This window comes from Diplotaxodon limnothrissa, linkage group LG13, assembly GCF_057381915.1.
Source record: "Diplotaxodon limnothrissa isolate DT_005_m linkage group LG13, D_limnothrissa_male_GT1.1, whole genome shotgun sequence".
In the NCBI taxonomy this organism is placed as follows: domain Eukaryota; kingdom Metazoa; phylum Chordata; class Actinopteri; order Cichliformes; family Cichlidae; genus Diplotaxodon; species Diplotaxodon limnothrissa.
In genome coordinates, this window is record NC_140608.1 from 6,874,044 (window position 1) to 6,899,243 (window position 25,200).

The window sequence follows — 25,200 nt, forward strand, 5'->3', positions numbered from 1 at the left end:
GTTGCGTTCCGGGGTCTTTTGTTACAGTACCACTACATGGACTGTGCAGAGGTCATGCTGATAATGAAGGCTGTACCTGCTGCATGATAACCGGGAACCAAACTACTAGAGATTATCAAACTAATTAGGGATGTAGCACTACAAGAAAAACATCCACCGCTTTTAAAAAATATAAATTAAGGAGATCGATTAAATGGCAGTAACATATAAAAGATTCATATTTGTTCTGCTTCAAAAATGTGAGCTCAAAATGGAAATGCTCATTGCATAAACGTGAAAATTATACTTTTAAATTAGCATCACAGCCTCTTAGTTAATTGCACGTTTGTATGTATTATATTATAATATTTAAAATAAATTTTCTGATGAATTTAAAATAAAATAAAATAATAATATATGTAATAAAATGTATGTTATCTGATACCGTCTATGATTTTATACCGTCTAAAAATTCAAACTCGAAAACGGTTCAGCCCTGTTTTGTCTGACACACTGACGCAATGACGCCCCCTCCCTGTTGGCGTAAAGGCACTCGTTTTTATGTATGGCAGTGCCGCCGGGAAAAGCGGAACGTTTTTCATGTTTATTTTTGAACTGTACCCTTTTATGTATTATTGTTAAAATATTCTTTTTTCTTTATTTAATGGTTGTTATTTAATGATTTCGATTGCATAGGACATTTGTAAGTTAGAGTTTAATTTTGTTTTAATTTTAAGGTTTGATGGTGACTACAACATTTTATTAAGTCGTAGCTTTATGTATTGGTTACATTTTATACTCTAATTCTTATTTATTTGATATGATATTAAATGTGCTGAGAGAACAACACACTTTTAAGCTTTTTAATGGGTGTACTTTATGTTAACACGACGGGAGATTTCGTTTACGGGGGGTACGATAACATAAATCGAGCCGCCCCCGGCCGTTTGAAGCAGGAGCAGTAATACGCAGCTGTTGTTAGCGAATGGACATGCAACATGGACGATCCGCGGGACGTTCAAACTTCCAAGAAAAATGGGGGCTCCAGGTCATTGTTTTTGGCCGGCTCCGCGGTGGATATGGAGATTAAACGAAAGAAAATACGACAGAGTACTTTATTCCTACAAACAGAGGTATGGGCGGTACGACAGTGATTGTTTCGTATGATTTACCCAATGGAGTGGTCCGAGTGGGTGTAAAGTGCACGTCAAACACGGGAATGCTGATCTTTTTAATTCACATGGCTTTAATAACATAGTTTCATGTGCTGCGACTTGACTTGCTAACGCCCTTCTCAAGCTGGATTTCAACCCTCCAGGGCAAAGCTAGTTCGGGGCAGTGCCCCTTTTGTCAATATTCACTTCCCTGAAACCATATCCGTGTACGCTGCATCATCATTGTATGTTTGCTTCCTTCTAATACTGCTCCAACTAATCTCCCTGCAGGCAAAGAGCATGCAGCCGTGCCCTAGTCTTCTGAAAGACACTCTCCAGATAGTAGAGGATATGAATTTGTTGTACATACGACAGATTTCTAAGAAGCTACAGGTGCATATTGTTGATTGTGATATGGAGAATGATGATGTTTGTGTTATATTAGATGTGATTATAACAGACATCATCAAACTTCATTTAGTTAGAATATGTCTGCTGCATGCCTGCCAGTTTTCACTTGTTTTGTGCTTTTCGAAATGCCAATCGTACATTTCCAAACTCCATCTTTGCCATTACAACTGCTACCCGAGACAACTTATTAATCTCATTCAGCTGGCATTACCATCTAACCCCTTCATGCATGCATCATTACGTCACCGAAAGGTTGGTCTTGAGTTTGTGATTTCAAGCTTATCAAGTAATTTGAAACATCACCAGTGTATCATCTTAACTAGTGGGGCTAATGTGTCAAATGATTGCAAGTCCACCAAAGGGTCCAAAACTTGTAGGGAAATCAGTTTTTCACAAAAAATGCTTAATATTGAGATTCCAGCATTCCTACAAAGGAATGTAAATGTATGAAAAGTTTATTATTTGAGGTCCGAATCAGTTTTTATTGCAATACATGAGCAGATTTTTCCTAAATCTTTCATCTGACATATGCTCTCATTCAAACAATAAATAAAAAGACTAAAACTAAATAAACAATAAACACTAAACTGAAAAAATAAAACTGAAAGTAAACTAAAAGAATAACACCCAAAAGGTTGAGTCTGTTCATCTGGACGTAGCATTAAAGAATAACAAAAAATTCAGTAATTTAAAAATAAAAAATAACTAGAAAATACCATGAAATATTGACTGGTATGGCCCACTTGTGATCAGATGTGTTTGGACACCCTTGGGCAAGAAGATTTCCCAACCGCCATGCTGTTTAAGATCTGTCTTTTGTATTAAACCCAGAAAATGTTAGTTCTGTTGGTGCCAGAGTGACCTTGGATTTTGTTTAACAACTGCTTTTCTTTAAAAATACCATATAAGGTAAAAACATGGAAAAAAATGTAGGTCTGCTGTGTCTGAAGGCGATAAAAACAATAAAATAAAACTTTTCAACGAAACAAAATACAAGTTATCATATACACAAACAGTTGTGCGCGCACAAAGAGCTGTTAAGTTTAAGCCTATGAGAATAAAGGTTTTAAGTTTGTTTTTGAATGTAGACCAAGTTCCAATTGTCCTCAGGTCAGCAGGCTGCTTGTTCCAAAAACATTACCACAGTAACTGAAAGCACCCTCAGCACGCTTCTGTCCAATTCTGGGAACAGTTAAAAGATCTGCACCTGATGACCTGAAAGGTCTAATTGGGCTATAAACTCTGAGGAAGTCAGAGGGGGTAAACCAATGAGTGCTTTATAAGCTACACAATGTGAAGTGGACTAAAAGACTGAAAGAAAATTCTGGTAATCTAAAAAGCAATTTCCTATGAAAAAAGTTTGCATAACTAATGAAAACCTTTGCTGTGATGCCGCTCATGTCCAAGCTTTTGTTGTCTGATGCACTAACACAATAGAAAACGTCATAGAAAAGTTGGCAGTCTGTTCTTTTTTTGACACTTGTTCATTCTTGTCTGTTTGTCCACAAAGACAACTAACATACAGGAGAAACTTGACTTTGAGATGCGAATGCGAGAGGGAGCCTACAAGCTGCTGCTCGCTTGCAGTAAGAGAGAACAGGTACTAAATGCTTCCAAGAACATGTTTACCTGCAATGCCCGGATAAAGGCATATCTCTCTCAGCTGCAGAAGAAAAAAGAGGAAGAGGACATGATGGGGGGAATCGGCAGGTGGGGAGATTGATGCTTATGGCTCAGTTTGAGTCCACATCACTGTTGTGTGTGTGTGTGTGTGTGTGTATCCAATTGATATATGTTAACTTTGATGGGGAGGGTGAAACAATTGTCCTGTCACTAATGAAAGAACTGAGCGGGTTTTGGACAGAGGTTTTTAAAATGTATTTTTAAAATAACAAAATCCAGGAAGTCTTGTTAGATGTGTCTAAAATCTTAATCATGCAGCGATTCCATCCTTTTTTGTAAATGTACATACAGTTTATTTGTTTTGTTAAATTAAATACATTACACACATTTTGATCTATTGTAATGGTAAATTCCAAATTTTATTCCAGACCTTCAGATCTAATTTCAGGTGACCGTTTGCCCTGTAATGGAACAATTGCTTTGTCAGGTAAGATTGCTCATCTTTTATTCAGAATAAATCAGCACCGCACATCTAAAACTATGCAACGATTACATTTAGTTGCAACATTTTGCTCCCTGAGTTAATTTTTAAGAGCCTTTCTTTTTAATTAACTTTCTGCAAACGTAGGGCTGCGCATACCTTTGATGTGGAGGGACTCAGACCACTTTAACAACAGAGGGAGTAAGTTTGCTCTTTGTTATCTTTCATGCCTCATGTTCAGCTTTGCCTCCTGTAATTTTTGTACATACTGGCTGTACTAATGCATACTGTACATCCATGACATTTGTTAGGTTCTCGCAGGGTGGCTGTGTTCTGTCTGATGCAGATTGGCTCAGAAGTGTTTGACACTGAAATGGTGGTGGTGGATAGATCAGTCACTGACATCTGCTTTGAGGGAATTACCATCTTGTAAGTGTTTTTGTGCTTACGTAATATGCAAAGTAGTACTCTCTGAACTGCTGCACTCCACCCTTTAGGTGGATGTATGTCTATTTTATAGATTTATATATAAGGGAAATTTTAAAAGTATTTAATGAAATTTTGATCTAGTATATGTATAATGTATATTGTGTCACTTCAGCCCTGGTTTGTTAATATGTTTTAATGGTTATGTTCTTATTAAAATCCCCACCCTTAGTAAAGAAGCAGTTCCTCAGTTTGAGCTGAAGGTGGAGTTGTGGAGCTGCGCCCTAGAGGAGGAGCTCACACTGGTAAACACGCCAAAGAAACTGGCTAAGAAGCTCCGCAACTCCTTTGGAAAAAGCTCTGGGAGGAAGCTCTGCTCTCTGCTGGACACTCCAGACCCTGACACCTTCCTACAGCACAACCCAATACCGTCGTATGTATTGTGCTGTCATTAAATACTTTATAGGCTCTTGGCTCAAGATTTTTTACAATAACTCTACAATGACTGGTTAGTGGAAGCAGGACTGTTGGGCCAGAGCTTGTTAGGGTTTTGAAAACAAACCCTGTTCCCGTGTTTAGCTTTTAGGTAATCATGATTTATTTTTTTGTCATAATAAAAATAAGAATTTTATTAAAATGAGCAGAAAAGCATAGTTTAAACCATTTAGAATATTAATTTGGTTTTTTTTGTTTTTTTTGTTTTTTCAACAAAAAAACAAACAAACAAAAAAAAAAAAATAGAATATTAATTTGGACTTCTCAGCTCAAAGTATCTCAAGTATCACCTGTTCACTGGGATATAATTTACAAAATATAGGTTATGTGTACATTTTAGAAGTTGAATTGTCTTCATTATCTTTACTGTTATTGCTAAATTTAAACTTGGCAATATTTCTCCTGAAAAGTCAGCGTGCTCTACTTGAAGACTGCTAAAATGTTCATATGTGTCTTGTACTTGTAACAGTGGAGCCAAATACAGCCTGTTGGCCTACACAGCGCTGTGTCTGCCCGAGGCTGAAGGCAGCTTTCAGTCTCACTCCCTTATTGTCCTCCAAGATGGTAAGAAGCAAAACACACCATTTTATATCTGGGGATATGAAATGCTTATGCTTTTTAACTCCTGATTTCATTTTGGAATAGTAATGATAGATATTTTTTAACATCACTTAAATCTAAACCTCCATTTAAACAAAATGAAGAGTGATGAAATGGAAAGTTAGGGCTTGGGCAGGTTTCTGCCCCTCCTGCATTGCTGCCCCACCTTGATCCTGGTTGTCTTCCTGTTAAAAAGAAGTTCTTCCTCCTCACTATGTGACATGTGCTTGCTCATAGGGGATCATCTAATCACTGGGATTCTCTGTATATATTTTAGGAATTTTACCTCAAGCTTTTGGTACAAGTTTGCACAGTTTACATTATGGGGTTTTTACCCTTCATTTATAAAAGGCTGATAGGGCATGGACGCCCAAGTTTGTGAGTGCAATAATATGAGAACGAGGCGATGTAAGAGTTTGACCTCAAGGTTGAGGTCAGAGGCTAAGTTTTCTGAAGCGCTTATGAGCACAATAAATCGAGAATGTTGTCACCGAGGAGTTTCAAAATAATACCGTAGTTGCATCTGCTAGGAGGCTGAGGGGAAACACTGGGGCTTTTGTTACAGGAGAATGTATGAGTTGTAATAACATATATGTCCTTTTTAGAACTGAATTATTTTTAAATTAACTTTATTTTTTCCATATAGTACAAGGTAACTTATTACAGTTTTCTGGTTGCTTTTCATCGTCCTTACAGCTGAGTGGTCCTCTTGGCTTCCACTTTATGGTAACCTCTGCTGCCGGTTAGTGGCTCAGCCTGCCTGTATGACACAGACCATGATGGCCGGTTACCTGAGCCAGAAGGTGTGTTCACTGTTATTTTGTAATGATAGCAATAAGCTCCATCATTGATTCTCTAGTGTCTTAGTATTTATTTGTATTTTGCTGATTTACAGCAAAGTGTGGAAGGCATGAGCCGCTGCTGCAGTCTTTACTGCGTGCTGAGTGCCGGCTTTTTGTCTTGTTTCTTCACTCCAGAAGAAATTGATGCTAAAATACAACCCATTCTCAAAGTACCCATTAATAAGGTAAGAGACACTAAGAAAAATGTTGAATTACTTGATAAACATTAATGTTAGCAATTTCTTGTTCTGTTGCATCATTTTATAACACAAAACTGGAAGAACAAACTTTTCTAAAACTCTGCATAAGATGAGGCTTTGTGGTTACCCCTGTTAAACTTCATTATCTGTTTCAATTGTGCTGTCTGGAAAGAGAAGTTAAACATCAGATTCATTGTTATTGATTTAAATCTCAGTTCACCTTTTCCCTAACATTTGCAGAGTAACCAAAATACAAGATACCAAATTACTCACTGCGATACGGCTTGGAGCTTTGGCATTTTGCTGTGGAATTAATTTTCTTCTGCAATATCAGCGATGTAATTTTTAATGCACTAACTCGCACAGAGGTGTGATTTGTATTCCGTTAGTGATTTTCAGCTTGTAATAGGTTACTTTTGCTTTTTTTGTGCAGGACACCCGGATCCGAGTGTTGGAGAAGGAATCAGCAGGCCACAAATCTAGGAGTCTGTCCATCATTAACCCTTCACCAGAGGGATCACAGTCCATCGTCTTCACCACAGACACCAGGGAAGCGCTGGAGGACTGGGTGGAAGCCCTCCACCAGCACCATTATGATCAGAGTGAGTGTTATGTGACCATGCACCACAAGCATTTGTATATGAAAACACGTGTTTATGTAAAGGGTTTCGTGTGTGTTTGCCATTATAAAAGAGAAACTGGGGTGTGTGGGCTAGTCTGCGCAGGAAAAGTGGTTGCACATACACTTAGCTAAATTTTAAGAACAGATGGTATAGGTCTTATCATCTCATGCCTATCCTTGTTTATGACCAGGCCAGTGGATGCACTGCTGTGACCAGCTAATGAAGATCGAAGTCGCGTCTCCACGGAAACCATCACTTTTTCTCTCTAAGCAAGCAGACTCTGTTTACAACGACCTGAGTGAGTAGATTAATTGGAAAGAGTCACTGAAGCGAGTTAGACGGAGGTTAATATTTTGCCGACTGTTTGATGATGTGGATTTAACAGGATTTATATTTACACATATTCATTTTAAGAAGGTGTAATGCGAGTGCTCACAGCAAATAAGACACTCACTGAAAAAGAATACACATAATACATTAATTTTCAGTGGTGATGCATGTTAATAAGATGCTTTTTCAAGCAAAATATAATGCTGCAATCTGAGCCTTTGTGATGCTTTATTATATTTTAATAGTACATCAGGGAAAACACTTGATTTTGGTGTTTATTTATTTCCCTTATAGGTATAAATTCACCAGGCAAGTTTGAGAGCATCACTGATATTATCCACAATAAAATTGAGGAGACAGATGGGCACTTCCTTATTGGCCATGAAGAGGAGAAAGAGGCACCTAACTGGTCCAGTCTGTTTGATGGTTCCCATTCAGTGGTAGTGCAGAAGGGTATTCTGTCCCAGAGCAAAACCTCCACCCCTTGTTCGAGCCCCAATCCCAGCAACAGCAGCTGTACTACCAACAGCAGCAAGAAGCGACGCGCTCCACCTCCTCCCCCTGACAGAGAGCCTTATGTTGCTCCCACCTGCCCAGCCAGACCTCCTCTCCCTGCCTCTCTTCATCAGCACCCTCCTCCCTCATACCAGGAGAAAGAGAATTCTAGCACTAGCACTTCACGTCCAATCACAAGGTCCAAAACAGGCAGACCATCTTTGGATGCCAAGTTTTCTGCCATCATCCAGCAGCTCCAGCGGAATAATGCTGGAGGAGCCACCGCCTCAAGTCGAAAAAATGCTCCTCTGGGCGTGCTCAATGTACACCCACAAGGTCAGCACCAGCCCCCCCTCCAACAGCTGGACTACCAAAACCACCACACCCAAACCCCTGAGGCCACAGCTGATCATGGCTTTGTGAGAGCCACTGATGGTCCTGGTCCTGTTCCCGCACCACGGAGCAAACTGAGGAAGTCTTTCAGAGAGAGGATGAACCTTAAAGCGTTGTAACCCCAACCTTAGATCAGATCTAGAGTGAGGTAACCTTACTACTAATACAGATACCTGTCACACTTTATCAACTGAGCTGGGTAACGCTGCTAAAATCAAATATAGCACTATAGAACTAACTGAGGAGTGATGATAATTCGTCATGATCGGTGATGATATTTGGGCTTGACTGTTGGTGTGGTCCTTAATAGAATACTTCATCATTTGGGAAATGTGATTTGCTGACAGTTTGGTGGGAAAAATTCAATACTACTCTCATATATACAGGAAGGAGCTTGAGCCAGGACATTTATTTTAGATTAAGAAGGTTATAAAGTTGAAAATGCAAAGACGAATTTTCTCGATAGGTAATAAATGTGTTTACCTGCACATTTCTCTCAATCAAATATTTTAAATAAAACAATAAGGTTAAAAGGAGAGTAATGTCAGAAGCAGTGACTCACTGGAATGGGCATGACACAGCTCAGAGAAGTCACGCCAGCGCAAAACGAGTGTTAGTTAATATTTTAGCTTTAGATGTGAGTGTAGGTAGTTTTTACCTTTGGACAGTCTTCAGCCCGAGCTCCAGCTTCATACTGACTGCACAAATCTTACTCAACAATGAAACACATAAGCATAGTTCCAAAAATGTGTAACGGTTGTTTGCCATAAAGGGTGGGTAGGTGATGACGCCACGTTTGAGTTTACACCTTAGTTTGCAATATCAGGACTATGTGTATAAATTTCCTGCTCCTCTTTCCCTTTCTAAACCTTCCATGTGCAGCTAACCCACAGATGAAATTAAAAGCTGAATGCTGGCTTATACACCACTACCACCATCATCAATCGCACTAAAATGGAAAGGCTTATTTCTTTGCTCTGCCACTGGAACATGGATTGAAGAAAGAGCTTTTGAAAAGGCGCCCAAATTGGAATTGATCCATTGGCCGACTGAGGACGAGTCATTCCTTTTGGAACTATTGACTTATTCTACTTACTGTGATGACTTTATGACCACTATAGCTGAATTTAAGGAACATAATTTTAAGAGCAATTGCAGGCACTAATGTGACATTCCCTGAGGTCTTAATAATAGTGTGACCTTGGTTTTCAGTGGCTACACAGTATGTCCAACATAATTTAACACTACAGCCAATATATGCTATGAACATTATTGAATGAATGAGTCTTTTGAGTAGCTGAAATAATGAATGCCCTTGTGTGTGTGTTTTGAACATATCCAGTACTGCCAGCCACTAAATATCTCAGCCACTTAGTGATATTGTGTTGAAGAATGGTCGTCATAATTACACACAGTGTGCAAAACATTAGACTTTGCTCCCTTCACAATCTAGATGAAGCATTATAGTGAAAGCTGCAGTCCCTGTTTTCTTAAATCTCACCCTCCATACTGTTTAATTTAGAGGGGAGGATGTAGATTTAGGAGGAGGTGGATTACAGACGGGTTTAGTTTAAGCCTTGAAAGGGAAAAAGGGAGAGAAGAGTACAGAAAGCGCTGCAGCTTGATTTTTAGCAGTGTGTCAAATGCTTTTTGTTTGATGTGTATTACTGATGCATTAGTCACTTTGATCTTGTACTGTATACACTTGGAAACATAAGAGAGGGTTTGAGGCTAGAACAGCACACCATCACTTTTCGCTGATGAGAACAGTGGTTACGTCTCAGACCCCATGATTATCAAAATAATTACATTGCACATCCTACATCCCCCCCCAACATCTTGGCCATTTTCAGGTACACTAGGTATGCTTGAGAAATGCATAGAAGTACCACTAGCAGGTACTCTGAAAGCTGTGTTATTTTGGACAACTGACTGTGTAGCCCTGATGAAACTAATTGCATGAAAAGATATCATCTTATAACGGAGCCAAATTTCCTTTCATTTTATGAATTTATAATCAGTTTATATAAATAAAAACAGCATCTTGAATTTGTAGTTGTTGTTTGTTTGTTTTACTGTTTTTGATCAAAATATTTTGTAGTTTTTTACATTAGTATTGTCCTCTGATCTCAATGGTTGTTGTTTAGCATGTTCATTATTTAGACTTTTACTGGCACTTAATTTTATGTATTGCAACATAGCTATTCATTAATCATGTCCCACTGCAGTGTAATTTGCGTATAGTGCAATGTTAAAAAATATAGTAGTTAATGTTTCTCAAAAGGTGCAATTTTCTTCTCACTCTGTCTTGGAAGCTCACCGTGTTTTTTATGATTGCTGATCTGCAATAAAACGGCCTACATTCCACCCTGGTGAGGCTGCTTTATTTTTGCTGAGCTTGGAAGTATTACTGAATATTTTTCATGTTAAAGGTTTACCAGGGGGTGGCAATAAAAGTCAAAGCATAGCTTTTATTGCCACCTAGTACACATCCCATAGAGATACATGCACTGGCACATTTCTCTACTGCAGCAAATACTGAAGAGGCTTCTCTGGCATTGAGCCCAGAGGTAGCCTGTTGTGAAGATTAAGGCGGTTGGAATCTCATAGCCAGATAATGGTATTACAATAATAAAACCCCATTCACACTGCATTTACTGAGGGAGGGAAAAAAAAGCATTGCTTTGATGTTAGCACACTGACATTAAATACCAGTTTATCCAACCCTTGCTATTTATCTGCAGTTCAGTTAAAGAACACCACTGAAGAAACATATAGATAGTAAAATACTTTAATTAAATATACAGGAGGTCATATAATACAAAATGTGTATTTTTTTTGTCTTGCCTGCCAGCTGGGTGATTGGTAAACAGATGGCTGCTGTATCAAAAACACTTTCAGGATGCACATTAATGGAAACGACATGGAAAAAAAAAGTGAAACGACAACAAATAAACAATATCCTAATTCTTAAATTGTAGTGTTTGAATTTAACGTGATCACGGTGACCTTGAAACAGAGCAAACAAGGACACGGCTAGATTGTGTAACCAACTTTTATACTGTTTTTATACTATATACAGATTATAACAGTTTATATGATAACAACCACGCAGTCCTATCTACAGTGCTATTTACACAAAATAAGACGAGAAGGAGGGGTTGCCATGAATTGATCCCGTATGAATGTTCTGTACAGGAGCCAGCACTAATGCCAGTTTTACCTACACACAGCAATGTACAGTACTTAATCAGAAATGAATGTCTTTATCTAAGTATTCGGTAAAACTTTACAGACGTTTTACAGATTTTTTTTTCTTCTTTTGAAACACCAGACATGTTCACTGTGTATTTTGACTATCCTGGATTGCAATTATATAGTGGTTGTAAAAGCCGGCGCAGGTGTTGTCTTTCCACCTCAGGCTATGGAGCATGGTAGGCATATTTTATGGAGTCTGGTACCTTTTCATCACTGCTTGAAAACACATAGAGCACACACGCCCTGCGGGTGACAGACACCAGACCTGTGTCAGGATCAGTAAATCTCGCAGGTTCTTGTATAATCGACTGGCTGACAGAGTTAAGCTAGGTCAACAGATTTACTTAAGTTAAAGCGTAAGTGTTTAAAATTTAAACTTCTTAAAGTGCCCCTATGTGTTTCACCTTATTTATTTATCTGTTATATAGCTTTTCTTTTGTATATTTAAAATTATTCTCTCACACAGAAAACACTGCTGCTGAACTGCCTTGCTAGTCCAGGCTTTACTTACTTGCCTACATAATAATGTAACACTGTGACATATTGCCTTCTTAGCAGCTAGTTTGGTGCACACTCAGACAAAGAATAATGAGCAGTGGCATGAATTAAATCCAGAGTCAACCAGCTGCAACTTCTTTAAAATGCTGCATATCTCAGTTACACCTAAAGAACTGAATACCAGTAGATTCATCTTTTATTCGTTAGTTTTTTTAAGTATTTTGGGGGGATGGACTTTTTTGCCTTCGGAGTTGAACCCAGGGCCACTGTGGAATATGGCCGCTTGTGAGCTAAACCAGAACCCAAATTACTTTTATTTTTGACAGCTATATCATAGAATAATTGGGAAATTCTTGTGTTTACTGTTGGTACAGAGCACGGGTAGTGTGGCTAACATTATCATCCTTTGCTTCTGTCTGCACTCTGCAATTACACATACTGTATTTTTACAGCAAAATTCCCGATAAAGCTGCTCACATTTACATATTTTTCTATTTCTGCTGTCAGACAACAGAAAGAGCACAAACCCACTGAGACTAATTTAAAATAGCTGTAACTTTCAAGCTATTAAACCATTGCTTAGAACTGCTAGAATTATAACAGCGACTTTGTCTAACAATATCACTGTTTATATAAGTAGGGGGACCATTTCAGAGGTTGGGAAGAGTATAGAAAAAAGGTTTTCATCAATAAAGTGTGTAAACTTACTCAAATAGGTCCCCAAAATATGTTATGAACCTGTAAATGAGCACAATAGGGGCACTTTATAATTTAAGCACAGATACTAACCATTAGGTTTACAGCATAACTGTTTACATTTTAAAAACATCCCATTCTGTGCCTCACACATTAAGTCTGGTGTCTGATAGCCAAGTGTGCCATACTGTTTTTGCATGGGTGTCTGTGCGCTTCGTTTCAGACAAGAGTGACAGTAATATTGACATTCCTACCCTGCTACAGAAGATAAACCTTAACAACTGTAGTGCTAACTCTAATCCAACACTGCGAAAGGCACAGATATTTGCAAAGCAGTAATATCCTAAGTGACAACATTCCTATCAAATCATACAGGGAGTCTTTTCAGCGTACTGAAGAAAAGAATATGTTCACCAACAAAAAAGCTTTTCAAGTCAAGAACAAAAAGATGAAATGCTGATTTTTTTTTGTGGTGAGCATTCCACAGCAGACAGCTGCTTCATTATGCTGGTCCTGCAGACAAAAACAAGCCGCTACAGTCTACCCATCACAAAAGGTTTAGGGGGTCATATCACTTTTAGTTTAGAAAGTAAAAAAAATTTAATGACTTTTTAATCAATGCTTAACAAAAAAAAGTAATTTGTCAACAGACTGAACATGAAAACTGCTTATTTTGTATTTGAACTGAAATACATGATTATTAATAAAAGAAAAAACCTGAACTGAGGAACAAGTGAGTCTACAGTACATCTGTCATACACAGCACCTCTAAATGTTTTGTTATGATTAAACTATTCGTGTTATGCAGCACCACAGTGAGTGTTAATGTCTATTCTAAAGAGTCCATGTGGATTTACTGTGGCACAAACAGGCAACAGAGCTCAGCGTGGAGACATGTAAACAGATACAACACCACTGGCTGCCTAAAGAGTAATTATGCGCTAAACAGCTGCTGAACATGGTTTGCAATTGTGAACGCACCTCTAGTTATATAAAGAATTTGATTTACGTTGTCATGTTACTTGTAGTGTTCTTAAGCAACAAAGTTTAGCCCTCAGATGTAGTAAACAAATGGCTTTTCTCTGTTGCCCTCAACATTTCACACATCCAGAGCAACAACCTGACTCATGGTTACTGAGAGCGGCAAACTGATTTGTGAGCACATACACATGAGCATTGTGCAAATAAGAATACGACGACAACAACAAAAAAGATACAGTAAGTGGTGATACAAATAAAGAACAGTGCAAAGTATATAAACAAAGGCATAAACAATTTAAAAAAAAATAAAGAAAATGGAATTTTCAGTCCACCTGACTGATGCATTTATCAGTCAGTTATCAGCCAAAGTTACATAATCAGTGTTTTGTTTTGACTGAGCCACAATCCCCGAGATAGAGAAACAAAGACAAAGAAAAGCTGAGACAGTTTCTGAGGATGAAGAAAGAGAGTGGGAAATAAATGTCTCCTCTTTCTCACAGTCTGGTGCTGGGGTGTACCGAGGACAGCTGAGGTGGTGGGAGGGTTGAGAGAGGGTATAGATGGTGCAACAGGTCCCCATACAGTGCTGCCCCACCAGGGTGCCTGTAGAAGTGGTGTGGGCTAGGACTAGAGGCCAGAAGCTGCCTGTGGAGCATCATGGAGTGGAATAAAGGGGGAACAAGAGGAGATACTGCTGACTGGCTTTTTAGGTACTGGAGACCCGGATGCTGTTGGAGCCCGTCCTGGGCCCCTGGTGAAACCAGGCTGCCAGGCGGGTATATGCCAGCATAGAGGGGTGCGGCATGAGGTGGGGGAAAAGTGGTTGTAGGGTGTCCCTCAGGAAGATGGTTGTTGAGGTGAACAGCATGGGCCGGCTCAGCTGGTTTCAGCTCTTCTGGATCGCTACGTCGGATTGTGCCAGCAGGGTGGATTGGTGTAACCACACGAACTTTCCTTTCAGGGACATCTTCGCTCTCGGGCTCTGCTAGACTTCTTTTACTGGGTCGATTGGGGCTGGTGAGGGAGGATTCACCTGAAGCTTTGGGGCTGGGAAATGACTGTGATGCCTCTGCTGGGTTCTGCTTGGGGGGGGAGATTGTCATAGGAGGAACTCTGCATGCTTTAGGGTGAGAATCCAAACCCTGGTGCATGATGGAATATGAGAGACTACAGAAGGGAGGCTTAGAGAAAGAGGAAACCCTCTGAGAGCGTTGTTTAGAAACTGTGAAGTCTCTTGGCTCATCTTCGGCCTCTCTGCTCTCGCCGTGTGTTTGAGTCCTGTCACTGAAGTGAGATCTGTAGGCCAAGCCCTCTTGCTCCAGGGTGCCACAAACAAAACCCTGGCTGCCTTCACGGTCCCTTGTGTAGTGCTCTCGCCGCTCTGCACTAACAAAGCCAGGAATCCTCTCTTGACTCAGACAGTTCTCAGTTTGCCTATACAGATTGTGGAGGTGAGGGGAAGAGTAGCAGTCACTTGCGTAATTCCGGGGCTGAGAAGCCGGGCCCTGGAGTAGCTTCTCCCCACAGTTTTCCAAGGCATCCTGAGCTCGGGGGAGATAGGGCTGCCATGGTGCGCTTACTTGAGGCTGGGGATGATGGCTTGTCCGGCAATTGTAACTCTCTGAAAGCTCCCCAGCAGTGCTCCTCTCTGATGGGCCACCTGTGGCTTGTTGGTGAGGCTTGCTGCTCTGGGCATGCTGGATGACTGATGGCCTGAATATAGGAGCTACCTCTGGGATACTGTGCCTTTGTCCTAGTCCCTCCTCTTCACTCTTTCTCTTCTCCTTTTCCCCTTCAGACACTGATATGACAGGAACTGAGGATGTAGCTGTGGGAGGTGGAGGCTGAAGAGAAAGAGGTGTAAAGGAGAAAGGGTTGGACTCACACACTTGAGAGAGGAGCTTCTTTTTGGCCAAAGGAGACATGACCCCCTGGCTTGCTTTGCAGTAGGCAGCCGTCTGTCCGGAGCCCTGGGTAGACTCCTTCTTAATAACCCCATAGTCTTCTTTCTCTGGGAAGGAATCTGTGCTTAAGTCTATACACTGTTTGTCTGCCTGTTTACACATCGGCAACACCTTCCCCACTCTCCCACCATGACCTTCAATGGGGTCTTTGACCCTGGAGAAGGGCTCAGGCAAGGCTACATGTCCAGCAGGTTTGTCTATATCCCATCGATGAGACAGGTAAGGGTTTTTAGGAATGAAATGACCTTCATTTTGCTGTTCACAGGTGAGTTTTGACTGCAGGGCCTCACTGATTTGCCTCCATTCGGGCTGGGAACCAGAACCAGTACAAAGGGGTAGACCAGCATGTGGGCCTCTGCAGTCTGGCTCTTTGGGGCAGAATGAAAATGGCTGCTCCACCGCCAGGGACTCCTCTTTCTTCAGGGTAAGGTGTAACTCTTCCTCCTCTATTACAATTGGTTCATCTTGCAGAGGTACCTCCTGTTTTATGGCTGAGGGAGGGTCATGATCCTCTTCTTTCACCGTATCATCCTGCAATTTGGAAAAATGATAGTTATTTCAGTTTTTCAAAGAAGAAAAGAAACTCATACTTTCTTATTTGGCAAATTCAACACAGGGGATGAGGGACTGATGAGAAAGCATAGCAACATAAAAATTAAATTGAATTGAGAGTGAGATGGAATCCTGATGAGCCAGCAGCTGGATAGGTTTGCTACTAACCTGTGACTGTTCTTGGCCTTTCAGTGTATCCCCTCTATCCTTTTTACTCCCCAGCTTGGGATTGCTCAGGCTTTTTAATTTCTTGGCCCCTAGTCCTTTGGCTTTGGCTCCTGACGCCTTCTCCTGGCTGGTCTCCTGCTTCCTGGGTTTGGCCAAGGGGAGGGGTTTGTCGGGCTCTCCTTTAATATGCCTCTCGTAAGGGAGGAGGAGCCTGAGGAAGAATGTGGGCAAAGCAGATATGATCAAGTTATGTCCTGTCAACTTTGCAAGGCTTGGTTACTGATATATTGTGGATCATTGCACATAAACAAAAAGCTTTTTTTCCTGCTAAACAGGAAAAAGGTGGAAGCTTTTTTTTTTCTTTTAAAAAGCAAAACACCTTGGTTGTTTAGCGTAAAATACAATACACCACATTGTTTGGCAACTGAGCTGCAGCTTCGCCCCTGGCATGCAGTGTATCAAATAGCTTGCTTTAAAACCTCCTTGTTTTAATACCTGGCAAGCATTAACGATCCTATTGTAATTAAACTAGGTTAGGGGAAATCCAGGCTCAAATGGGTGCCAGAACATGTGTGTGTGTGTGTGTGTGTGTGAGAGAGAGAGACAGAGAGAATTTGAATAACCAGTTATCTCCTGCTGAGACAGATCACATTTGGTATTACTTTAACCTTAACAGAAAATAATATGTGTGTGTCTGTGTATGTGTGTGTGTGAGGGGATTCTAAAGTTAATGTAATTTGGAATGAAAAAAAAGGAAAATATCTTGGAGAAATGACATCAAATTCTTTAACTTCACCGCACATAATCTCTAATTTAATATACTAATGTTATTAATGATAGAAGCCCTTAAATTGGTTATAATAATGAAATATTTCAGCTGGTATAAGCATGCTTTAGCTGTTACATGTTATGAAATCCTGAATAGCTGCGTATGCTTCAACTTCATTAAGTCCATACTAAGTAACAAGGAAAAATCTGTAGAATAAACATTAGACTATTTTTGACTTCTGGTAATCCTCCTCTGAATACGTCGCAAGTCACTTTTCCATATCTGATGTCATAACTAATGGGAACATTAGGATCTGGATAACATAACAACACCCATGTGTAAAATAATAGCATGAAGAAACCAGTGAGGGAAACTTTTAGGCTTTTATTGCTAGGAAAAGAAAATGGAAATTGGCACTAGACCAGAAATAAGAAACGCTGTGGAACAGGAAACCAAGACAACTGAAAAACTACGACACTAAGAACTTCAATAAGTTCTTCTGAAAATCTTTCCAGCTCCTCTGTCAGTTTCTTTAAAACAATAAAAATCCATGAAAGCCAGACAGAAACATGACTTTCTAAGTCATGAGAAGAAAAAAGGTCTTCTCGTGTAACGACAAGAGACGGTTGCACTATTCCTTTTAAGGAACATGGCGGTAAAACAAACAATGAATCAAGAGCTGTTTCGCCTCCTCTTCAAAAGGAAGAAAAAAAAGCCTCAGAGAGTTCAAGAGGCTCTGTGGGATTTTTTGTTATTTTTCCTCTGAACAAAAGTGCTGCCAGGGAAAGCGGTGAAACTACATTTCATACAGCTGGTCTGGCACCAGGCCCCAGGCCAAGAAAGGAAATGTACTATTAAATGTGACTTATTGGAGAGATGGAGAGCAAAGAGGTTGTGAAAGAGAAGAGAGGAGGGAAAGGGCCAAAAGGAAAAAGAAACAGAAGGATAGAAAGAGCGGCATAATGACATGTTAATGAACAGGAAAAATGATTTTGAATAAAGGAATGAAAAATCCTAGAAAACATAACTTTAAAGTAGAAGCTGTGGATTTTCCCCTGTTAAACAGGGAAGTGCTTCTCAGTCTTTCTATAATTAGGCCTTATTGCACAAAAAAGGAGGGTGAGGTAAATCTTCCACTGTTATAAACAAAAGGTCTTGAAAATTGTTATCGACATACCGACATGTAAAAATATCTAGAGGCTATTAGAGATCAAGGGCTAGAAAAGTGACATGTTTGCTGCATATACAAGGGTCTACTGTTGACTATCAGCAGGATCTGTGGGAAAGAGATGGCTGCCTGGGCCTGGGTCAACTTTATGGAATGTCAATAAGGGCTAGGGGGATGGTGGTGTTGCTGGTTAATGTAAGAGCTGAACCAGGGAAATTACTGGAGCTGAAAATAGTTACACATGGAAAGCTTAAGATGTTATGTTGGTCCGGGAAACCAAAAAAAAAAAAAAAAAAATCAGCCTCAGGAAGTTCTATTCATTGTTAGAAAGACTTGTTTTGTAACACTTAACTACTGACCAAAAATTTCAGTCTATCAAAATATGATTGTACATTTTATACACCCATTACAGTATCTTTGACTGCCAGGAAACAAGTATTAAAACTGCAGGAGTCCATTTTTAATTCTGTAAAAAACAAACAAACAAACAAGGCAAAGCAAGTAAAAATTAAAAATAAAATCCTAATAGACCCCTGTGTGTGAAAGCAATTTCAAACACTGCACCTATAACTTAATCATGATTGTGTAGTATGATATAATAAGCACTTATAATACAATACTGCTATAAGTAGCAATTTCCTTCAAAGCAGGGGAGGGGCTAAGCTTGGCAGCCACTGAAATAGTTGAGAGAAAGCCAGATGTAGTTATTAATTTGAGCCACTTGGGGGCGTATTCTGCACTGGAAGACTCCAACAAGGAATTTCATCAAGGCAGGAGAGGCAACATTTTTATGAGGTCAATAAATACTTAACTTCCTCTCATGCCAATTTATCACCTGGCTTTTGTTTAAGCGGCCGTTTTCCATGTTCCTTAACAAGGAATCCAAATACGCAGTGAAGATGAAATATTTATATTGATAGACAGAAACTATCTCATGTAATTAATCAGAAAAAAATATTTCTTCATATACACGATGGATTATATGTGACTGATTTTGGAATCTGGGATCAACAACACTGTGATTCAACAGAACAAAACTGTCAACTAAGCAGGTCTGTGCCTTTGAAATAATGGCTTACACACAAAGCACTTCTACTGAAAACAACAAAAAAAAAAGACAACTTGGCAAAAACAAGGTGACTTTACCAGCAATGTGCTGCTGTTGTCCGAGTCTTGTGTTACAGGAACAAGCACTGTGCTCAAATCCAAGAAATGTCTAAGTCACCAAATAAGTGGAAAAAGCCCACAGGCTGTTCCATTTCAACAATTTCCCTCTCATCCGTCTTGAAATTAATTTTTGCTGGTGTTGTGTTAAGATCACAAGAGCTGCTTCATGCGTTAAAAGGAAAGAAAAAAAAGGCTGGTGGACAAGCCCCTGGGGCTGTAGAAAGATTTGGAGGAAAGAAAAATAACGTACTTTTACAAGGCTGTGAGGAAAAGAGAATAAAATAGAAAAGGATAAAATCAAATCTTTATCATATGTAAGTGGAATGATTAAGCACCATCACAGCGATGAGAAAACAATAACTGCTGTAGAGAAAGAGCCAAGATGCCGGCAGAGGGATAAACAGACATTGTAGCTGGTCCCTTTGCTTTGGATTTATGCCTCAAAGCCTCTCTTTTGTCTCGAAGCCAAACCACTTGAGGTGACCCTCATTCATGCAGTTAAAACAGGAGGGCAGCGCAGGAATGTATGAAAAACTTAAGTCCTTTGTCAAGTCTGAAAATACCAGATTTAAAATGACCTCTACTGTTCCCCCGGGGTTTGCTCTCATTAGCTGCTGCTGCTGCAGCTTGCAGTAAATATTCACCATACAAGGTGTGAGCCAAGAGTGCTACATGTAAGTGTTTAAAATAAATGTGTACTATTCTGCATAAAGGACCACTCAAGTCTTTCAGTCACTAAAGTATTAATACGCCGTAATATCCACAATATGTTCCCTCTTGCTGCCCTGAAGTGGACTGAAATCTCAGCAAGAATATCATTAATTTAATTTGCAACACTGAAGCACTTATTAATTTCAGTAGACTTGAATAGATTCTCATACAGTCGATTGCCTGTCACACATCAGTGCCATAATTTGTGATTTCTCACTGCCACTGGGGGGAAAAACCCCTCAGACCTTTTGATTAAATTTGACACATAAAGAAATGATCCGATATTGTGATTTGTTAGATGGCTGCAAAAAAGAAAGAAGAAGAGATTTTTATCACTGAATGCTCAATAAAGCATTTGTCTTGGGGAAACCATCTCGCTCTCAGATGTTAAAATAGCTGCCTGCTATTTTAGTGTAAAGAACATGCAGCTCTTTGGCTGCCTTCCCACTCTAGCTCAAGTCCACATTCTGTGGAAGTGTTCATGGATATACAAAGACTTTGGCCATCCTTCTGATACAGACAACATGTTGAGACATTATTATAGTCTTAAGGAATGCTGAGAGTAAATACTATGTTATCATATTGCAACTGTCCTATCTCTCTCCTGTTTTTTTACTTTCTTTCTTTTTTTTAAAAACTAAAATAGTCAACCATTTTTACTTCTTTATTAAATTCTATCAACGTCTCATCCTGCTTCTTTCAGGTTTACAAGGTGATACTCTTTCCACACCACTTCTTACTGCAATCTAATGATACCCTCTGCTGCAGGACAACAGACCAACTTAAATCTGTGTTTCAGTGTAAAAATATAATGCGCTACATCTGATGTATTGCAACACAGCAAGGACAATGCGGAGCGAGACGCTGACGAGTTCAGAATAAAATTTACAAAACAATCCTGTCTCTTTCTCTCTTGCCCAAATTTGAAACCCGTGGTATTATACGGTAATTCTCAGAGCAAGGACTGACTCAAGGTTTCCTAATAATGTATTTTTATATCTGGAAAGCAGCTTTAGTGAATGCAAAAGAACATCGATACCAGGAGGAATGAATAAAGGCTGAATCAATAAAACATCTAGTCGACTAAAATTGGAACAGTCGTGCATCTGTCTTAAAAGAAACACATATCTGCATGATCTGAGCCAGAGAATATTTCACAGGCTCCGCGTACAGTACATCTGGCAAACATCCATTACTTTATAGACAAAATGATTTAATCCAAAAACCCCTCATCTGCGTTTTCTGCTATTACCCAAAACCTCAGAGTTTTTAAATAGCAAATTATTCTAAATTGCTTCGCTGTTGCCATGGATACCCCCCACCTCCCCCTCCAAACACCCCCCCCCCCCCCCACCCCCCACCCCACACCAATACCAACCCCGTGGTGCAATTACATTAGAGTGCCAAGGCATGGTGAGGTATTAAAAATCCGTAACAGGCAGAAATGAACAGAGATGGTGGAATGTGATGTTTCTGTTACAAGAGATCACGTAGGAAACCTGGAAGATTAAATATGTAGGAGCTGTTAAAAGGCGCTGACCTGTATAATGAAAGAAACAGCATGAAGTGCAAGGCAGGGAGTGGAAGAGAGAGAGACGGGGAGAGGGAGAGTGAAAGAGAGAGAGAGGAGGGAGAAAATGGCACAGCACAGAAGCAAAAGGCAGTCTATTTCAAGGTTATTGATGCCATCTTTTTCATGACCTCATTTTTAATTCAGAGCGCTGGGCCCTGACAGCTAATCTCGGGAAACGGTTTAAATAAATATCATTAAAGCTTCCCCGTAGCTGCAGCGGCAGACCTTGGCTTGGACATTTCTACATTGATTTTTCCCTGCGCACTAATGAAGGGCGCTCTGTGCCTAAACAACAGTAACTTTGAAAATGACAATTAGCTGAGGTTATCTCCTGTTCAATTCCAGCTATGTAACTCTATTTCTACCAGTGATTACCGCCCGCTCCTGGACAGCATAAATATAGTGATTATGCCCCTGGCTCCATCTTTCACAATAACATCTCCTAGGAAACCATTTCATATGATTTTACCATTAGGGCTGTAAAGGGATAATGTGTATAATTTAAAACGAGCACTGAATGCTTGTGGATATTCACAGTCTTTAACCCAAATAACACCAAGACAGCCAAGAATATCCACTTAATTGAAAGCAATTATGTCCTGAAATATTGTTTCCTTTTTTCCTACTAGCTGGAGACTTATTTCCTGCTCTACTCTACTTTGGCCCACTGAGACAAATCAAAGTGATCCTTCTGAGAGATGAGGAAAACATAGGTGTTGTTCCAGTTTGTTCACTGTACATTCTTCCCTGTGAAATATATTTCTGTAGCACGTTGACTAATGATTAAAGGTGGAAACAAAGACGCCTCTGGGGAACAAACACATACTTCAGCGAGCCCACAAACAGCCTCATTCATCATGCAGAGAGAATGGCCGTGTTTGCTGAGTTAATACAATGAAGCTAATTGCCCTCCAAGCAGTCCAAACACCAAGGCTCAGCTAAAATTATTCCCCTGAATGGAAACTTGCTCAGCTTCAGCTGATATCTCTCTCTCTCTCTCACACACACACACACACACACACACACACACACACACACACACACACACACACACACACACACACAGTCACCCCCATCCCCTCCTTCTTACACCTTCTCTCTGTCAGACTGATATTCACTGCAGTGTGTGGATATTATTGCTTTGTATTGATTCAGCATTATTTTCTCTCAGCTGCTTCTCGGTGGCTGGAGAGGGAAAGGCCAGCGCAGCAGCAGTCACACCTCAGCGCTTCCCACAAATTCGTCCTACACCCCTATTTTATGCCTTACAGACAAATGAACAATATAGCGTTTTACTTCAAAGTAATTGCTGCACTCCACAAAATAAGGATGAAACACGTCTTGGATTCTGAGTTTTGCAACAACAACAAAAAAAAGCAAAGACTTCTTTTTTCCCCAGTATCATATTTGAAGCCATGAATTGATAGTCACGTCTATTATTAGTAGAAATAAGAGCATCCAGTTTGCAGCAGGTTCTTATTTGAAGTTCGGAGAAACAACTGGGAATGCAGCATAAACACTGGAGGCACTTGCAGCTGAACATTTAGAGGCGCATTGTCAGCTTGTCAACAAATTCAACACCTAAAATAATATACTCTCACAAATATGGTGTTGCAAATTTCCTGGAAAAACTGCCCTGGCCGCCAATGCTTGTGCTCGTGAATTCGCTTACAGCATGCAATCTTGACACAATATGAAGGTGCCTGGCTCCCTCATATGGCACTGCTGGCATATTGCTGTATTACGGATAGGTGTGTGTGTGTGTGCCTGAACTGTGCTGATGCATAAACCTGCAGCAGCCGGAGGGATGTGGAGAGGGTCACAGGCCCGGAGGAATGACCTGCTTCATGAGCGACTGGTTATCTCTTGCTGGGAAGATCGTATTTGGCATTTGTTTAACCTTGGGAAAGTGGCTGTGTGTGTATGTTTGCATGTGTGTGTGTGTTTGTGTGTGTTTGTGAGTGTGTGCTAGCAGCCCTGCATTAATAACCACACAGCTCCCTTAGGATCATATCCATATGCTTGCTTAGGTTTTGTAATACCATCTGAGTGATTATAATGTGGAGGTTGAAAATGCTGCAGTATCAGGCTGAACGATTAAATGAATATATTAAACTGGTGTTTTCATTTTATCCCGCAGCTTTCTGTGCTTGTAATGCATATATAGTGGAAAATGGAGAGACTGCATGCGTATTCATATAGGTCAGCTAATAATTAAAAACTTTGCTGTTATTTTGAACTCCTTAATCCTCTTTGGTTTGTTTGTAGAGCGGAATTGGAACAGATTACAGCACAATTGGTTTCACTGTGCCACACAACTGATCAATTGAGGCAAGGAAAATAACCAAATCTCATGTCATTATGAATTGATTTAGGTCCATAGGATAAGGAAGACATTTCTAAATACAATTACAGCTACATGCTAAAACAGTCGGCATCCCACTGTTGCTCTTCATGTGTACATTGACTTTCCGTAAATAAGATCAATATGTGTCCTGCTGTGTCCTGATGTTACAAATAAAGCATTGTGAAAGTACATTTGATGTAGCTGTGAAGGAGTTTACCCACTTCAGGCGATGCAGACTGTTCACATGTGCATGCATAACAGTGTGTCATATATAACTACCCGACATAATAACTCACCTCTCGTAGTGTCTCCGTGTACATGTGGCGGCACTTGTGCTGCTGGGGTTGCCGCCCAATTCATCATATACATGTTTCCACTGTCTGCGGACTGTGATCTGGAGCGATGGGTGAGAATACAGAGTGATCAGACAAAAAGACAAAAGAAATAGAGACAAAAAAAGAGATAAAAATAAGACCAAGAGAAAGAAAAACACCAAAAAATAATAAAAGACATAAGTAGTTGACATCATTTCAAGGTCTTGGGGAGCTGATGAGTCATCATGTTCCAGTTATTGAATCCTCAACACTCAATTCTCTAACATAATAAGCTCTGTTAACATCATGCAGTCAGTTGTTCCTGCTACGACTCCTTATTCCACAACAGATGGGAATAAAGGACGAGCTACAACACAAAACACAAAAGAATGACGGCTGCCACAGAGCCAACAAAGCCACAACATGAAACGTGAGATAATCAGCTGCAGATATGAGCGTTTTAAAAGGATATGAGCCCCAATTATATGAGCTGTATCCTGTTTACGGCCTAGTTTAGTTGTCTGTTTGGACGACACAGCTAGCATATTTAGAAACAGGCATAAGCAATCGACTTGAAGACTTAATATCAAACATTGACTTCACTTTGAAAATACGTCGCACATGAATAGTGAGTGAATAAAAGGCAGGTAAGGCTGCCAAGTTAAATGCCTCATACACCCTCATTTCTGACTCACTCTGGCTGTGTGTGAACTCGCATATAGTACTTGCTCACACGTGGGTATGTATGTGCATTTCACTTCATCTCCAAATGGGAAAAAATGAGTGATTTAACCAATTTCCTTTTGACCAGTTTAGAACAGAGGAACATGTGTTTTCCACTCCAAGGGGGTTTTGAAACAACAGCATCATTTCTGCTAAAAGTGGCTCTGAGCGAAACTTTCTTCTTGGGAAAACAGTGACTGAGCTCAAGGGGTAAAAGGAGGGCAGAGAAATAAAAGGCAGGGAGGAAAGAAGGAAGACA

At 40.0% G+C, this 25,200-nt stretch overlaps 2 protein-coding genes across 4 annotated transcripts in view; one reads left to right on the plus strand and one right to left on the minus strand.

Moving 5' to 3' along the window:
- The first annotated feature begins 977 nt into the window (after window positions 1–977).
- On the plus strand, window positions 978–8,171 carry rtkn2 (rhotekin 2). 2 transcript variants are annotated; one of them, XM_085369198.1, is made up of 13 exons: window positions 978–1,112; window positions 1,425–1,526; window positions 3,055–3,254; window positions 3,596–3,654; window positions 3,796–3,849; window positions 3,960–4,077; window positions 4,307–4,507; window positions 5,039–5,133; window positions 5,866–5,972; window positions 6,065–6,196; window positions 6,645–6,813; window positions 7,025–7,132; window positions 7,459–8,171. In XM_085369198.1, exons 1-13 carry the CDS (start codon window positions 978–980, stop codon window positions 8,169–8,171), a joined length of 2,193 nt encoding a protein of 730 aa, XP_085225324.1. The 2 variants fall into 2 exon arrangements, with proteins under 2 accessions (XP_085225324.1, XP_085225325.1); XM_085369199.1 differs by lacking the exon at window positions 1,425–1,526 and having other exon boundaries at window positions 3,055–3,250; window positions 3,604–3,654.
- A 2,696-nt stretch (window positions 8,172–10,867) lies between these two features.
- arid5b (AT-rich interaction domain 5B) overlaps window positions 10,868–25,200 on the minus strand; it is an 81,216-nt gene continuing 66,883 nt past the window's right edge. For both annotated transcript variants that reach the window (XM_085369711.1, XM_085369710.1), the window contains 3 exons: window positions 24,201–24,298; window positions 16,170–16,380; window positions 10,868–15,980 (listed from right to left, as the gene is read on the minus strand). In XM_085369711.1, coding sequence (XP_085225837.1) covers window positions 13,980–15,980; window positions 16,170–16,380; window positions 24,201–24,298 — 2,310 coding nt within the window. In that variant the 3' untranslated portion in view covers window positions 10,868–13,979. The remainder of the gene's footprint in view (window positions 15,981–16,169; window positions 16,381–24,200; window positions 24,299–25,200) is intronic.

Bases quoted from the DNA above. Each gene is read 5' to 3' on its own strand.
- rtkn2 (XM_085369198.1), top strand. From the start codon at position 978: ATGGACGATCCGCGGGACGTTCAAACTTCCAAGAAAAATGGGGGCTCC. The intron at 1,527-3,054 runs GTGCATATTGTT...TTGTCCACAAAG, and splicing joins AGATTTCTAAGAAGCTACAG to ACAACTAACATACAGGAGAA. The intron at 3,655-3,795 runs GTAAGATTGCTC...CTGCAAACGTAG, and splicing joins TGGAACAATTGCTTTGTCAG to GGCTGCGCATACCTTTGATG.